The sequence below is a fragment of the Amblyomma maculatum genome, chromosome 8 (assembly GCF_055883805.1).
Source record: "Amblyomma maculatum isolate TAMU_Amacu chromosome 8, ASM5588380v1, whole genome shotgun sequence".
Classification (NCBI taxonomy): Eukaryota; Metazoa; Arthropoda; class Arachnida; order Ixodida; family Ixodidae; genus Amblyomma; species Amblyomma maculatum.
The window spans coordinates 6,191,121-6,193,471 of record NC_139351.1 but is presented as its reverse complement, the minus strand read 5'-3'; the positions used below and the strand labels follow the sequence as shown (position 1 = coordinate 6,193,471).

General features: G+C 48.2%; 1 protein-coding gene across 1 annotated transcript; it reads right to left on the bottom strand.

Annotated features, from left to right (window-relative positions):
- Positions 1–1,219: 1,219 nt before the first annotated feature.
- On the bottom strand, positions 1,220–1,708 carry LOC146180482 (rhomboid-related protein 4-like). Its single transcript, XM_084577757.1, has one exon. It carries the CDS (start codon positions 1,706–1,708, stop codon positions 1,220–1,222), a length of 489 nt encoding a protein of 162 aa, XP_084433883.1.
- Positions 1,709–2,351: the final 643 nt, after the last annotated feature.

The window sequence follows — 2,351 nt, the reverse complement described above, 5'->3', positions numbered from 1 at the left end:
TGCGAAATACGGTACACTTTTTGTACGTTAACAAACAGCGCGAAATACGGTATGTAGCATGAAGGGCACTTCAAACCAGTTAGAGTTCTTTATTTTCCCTCCCGCAGCTTAACGAAGCCTCACAACAAATCCGGTCATCACCACAGTCGACTAGGAACTGCAGGACAAAGCGTGCCTAGTTTTCAAAATTAATTCCAATCCTTACTTTCCCAACGATGCAAACAAGCATAATAGCATGTCGTTGCCCATTCGTTCCAACTACTGGAACACTGCACGGATATTAGAGGCGAAAACATTGAACGAAACCCATAGCTTCACAGCGCCAGCCATAAAGGAGCGTTGAGCAACTGATGCCTGTGGGGAATGCCCTCCCTCGTGAGCACAGCGCTCTGAAGGCGCCAAATCAGATGCTGCAAATGATACTCGCTTTTTATTATCCCTAGAACGAAAGTGAAAGCGCTTACGCAAGTCAGGTTACACTCGCAGCCGTAGAGTAGCGGCCAGCGACGGTTATGGTAGCGCTGCATCTAGCCATCGCGCCTGGTCCGCCGGCTGGCGGGGCTGTTTGGTTAAGTTTGGCCAATACGCCACTTGGCAAGCAGCTCTGCCCCCAGACGAGTGGCAGGCGAAGAGGTTTCAGAACTAAGCTGGTCTTCTCTTGCTGACGTGTATTTATGGCTAGCGTAATAGAACACCTCCGACCGAAAGACAACACGATCCTCATCCTCACGACGTCCTCCTCTCTTCTACCCCGCTCTTTTATTGCGAAACCAATAATACGACAGTCAAAGCGAGACATCAGGTGGTGGAAGATACGCCGTGAAGAGGCACCGCTACGGTCTCGTCCTAAAAAAATCCGCCTGCCATGACATTTCAATTCACGTCACCCCTTAGCCACGGGCAAGAGCTGCTATCTCGGGTCGCTCCTGTCATATGGGAGGGTGATACCAGAATCAAAGTGCCAGAACCGTTTGCCTTCTTGTTATCGCTACGACACACAGGCACGGCCATACGGCTTAGTTGAAGCGTGACTTTACCTTTATAGGATGAGCTTAAGTGTCCCCAGTAATGTGACACCTTACACTGATAGGAAATGATAGGCGAATAATGTAGCAGGCAAAAGAAGCTTGCGTTGTTGCATTTGCAATTCAACTGGGGTTAACCGCAACTAATTTTTTTAGCCCTCAGTACACCTCCGAGTTTTCTAAGACAAGGCTCTCTAGGTAAGGTTCCTCACCTTGAGCGCGAAGACCACACCGGAGAAACCAATGGAGCACACACTCTCGAAGTAGTCATTCTGCAATAAGCAACCAAAGAAAGATGAAAGCAGCAGGTGGACGGCCCCCACCTCGATGATGAAGAGGATTAAGACGCGGCCGAATTTCATGCTGCCCATCTCCTTCTCTAGAAGGATTCCCTTCCAGACGAAGGACAGCATGTTGAAGTACAGGTGCATACTGTCGGCGTGCTCTAGCTGGCTCACGATGACCCGCCTCCACTGCCTTCGCCACAGGACGCTATCTACACTCATGCACACATCCCAGGGAGACTTCCACGTGACGGGCGTCAGCCTGCAGTAGATGGCCACCTGTAGCATTGTCGCCGCTGCGGTGACCGGCGGGATGTTGCGGGGTCCCACCTCGAAGAGCATGCGCGCCAGCAGAAGGCCTACACCCCACAAATCTCCCAACCTTCGCCGCACAGACATGCTCTCTTCTTCTTCTCCTTCGTTAAAGTTGCACATACCCACAGTAGGGGACTAGCCAGAATTCATTGTAGGTGACATGATGTCAGTGCACGTTAAAGAACTCCAAGTGGTCTAAATTTCCGGAGTCCTCCACTACGGCGTCTCTCATAGCCTGAGTTGCTTTGGGACGTTAAACCGCACAAACCAACCAACCAACCAACCAACCATAACTGATAATGTCGATTTGACTGTATGATAGATAACCTAATAATTAGGAGTATAGTGTTGCTGAAATAATTCGCCTTTTGAGGCATTAGTAGTAGAAAACAATACAAAATGGATTAAAATTGTAAAATAATAAAAATATTAATAAGAAGAAAAGAAGTACAATTCAGACAGATCAGCGCTAACACACAAATCTTCCAGTAGCAATTATATAATTGTGAATTAACTCACACACCGGTTTTAGGGCATACCCTTTAACGGTTGCACCAAAGGAAAGGAGGACCGGAACTGTGAATGGCAATTCTAGGCGAGCAAGGGGTTTTTATAATAAGTTTGTTCTCTGAGTACCATACCTGAGCCAGGAGAGGATATAATATTCAATTGTTTCCACGTCATCACATGCCGCACAAAGATTCGACGGCGTGAATCCAGAGCGACA

Excerpts from the sequence above, each read along its gene's own strand:
- LOC146180482 (XM_084577757.1), bottom strand. The coding sequence starts at position 1,708 with ATGTCTGTGCGGCGAAGGTTGGGAGATTTGTGGGGTGTAGGCCTTCTG.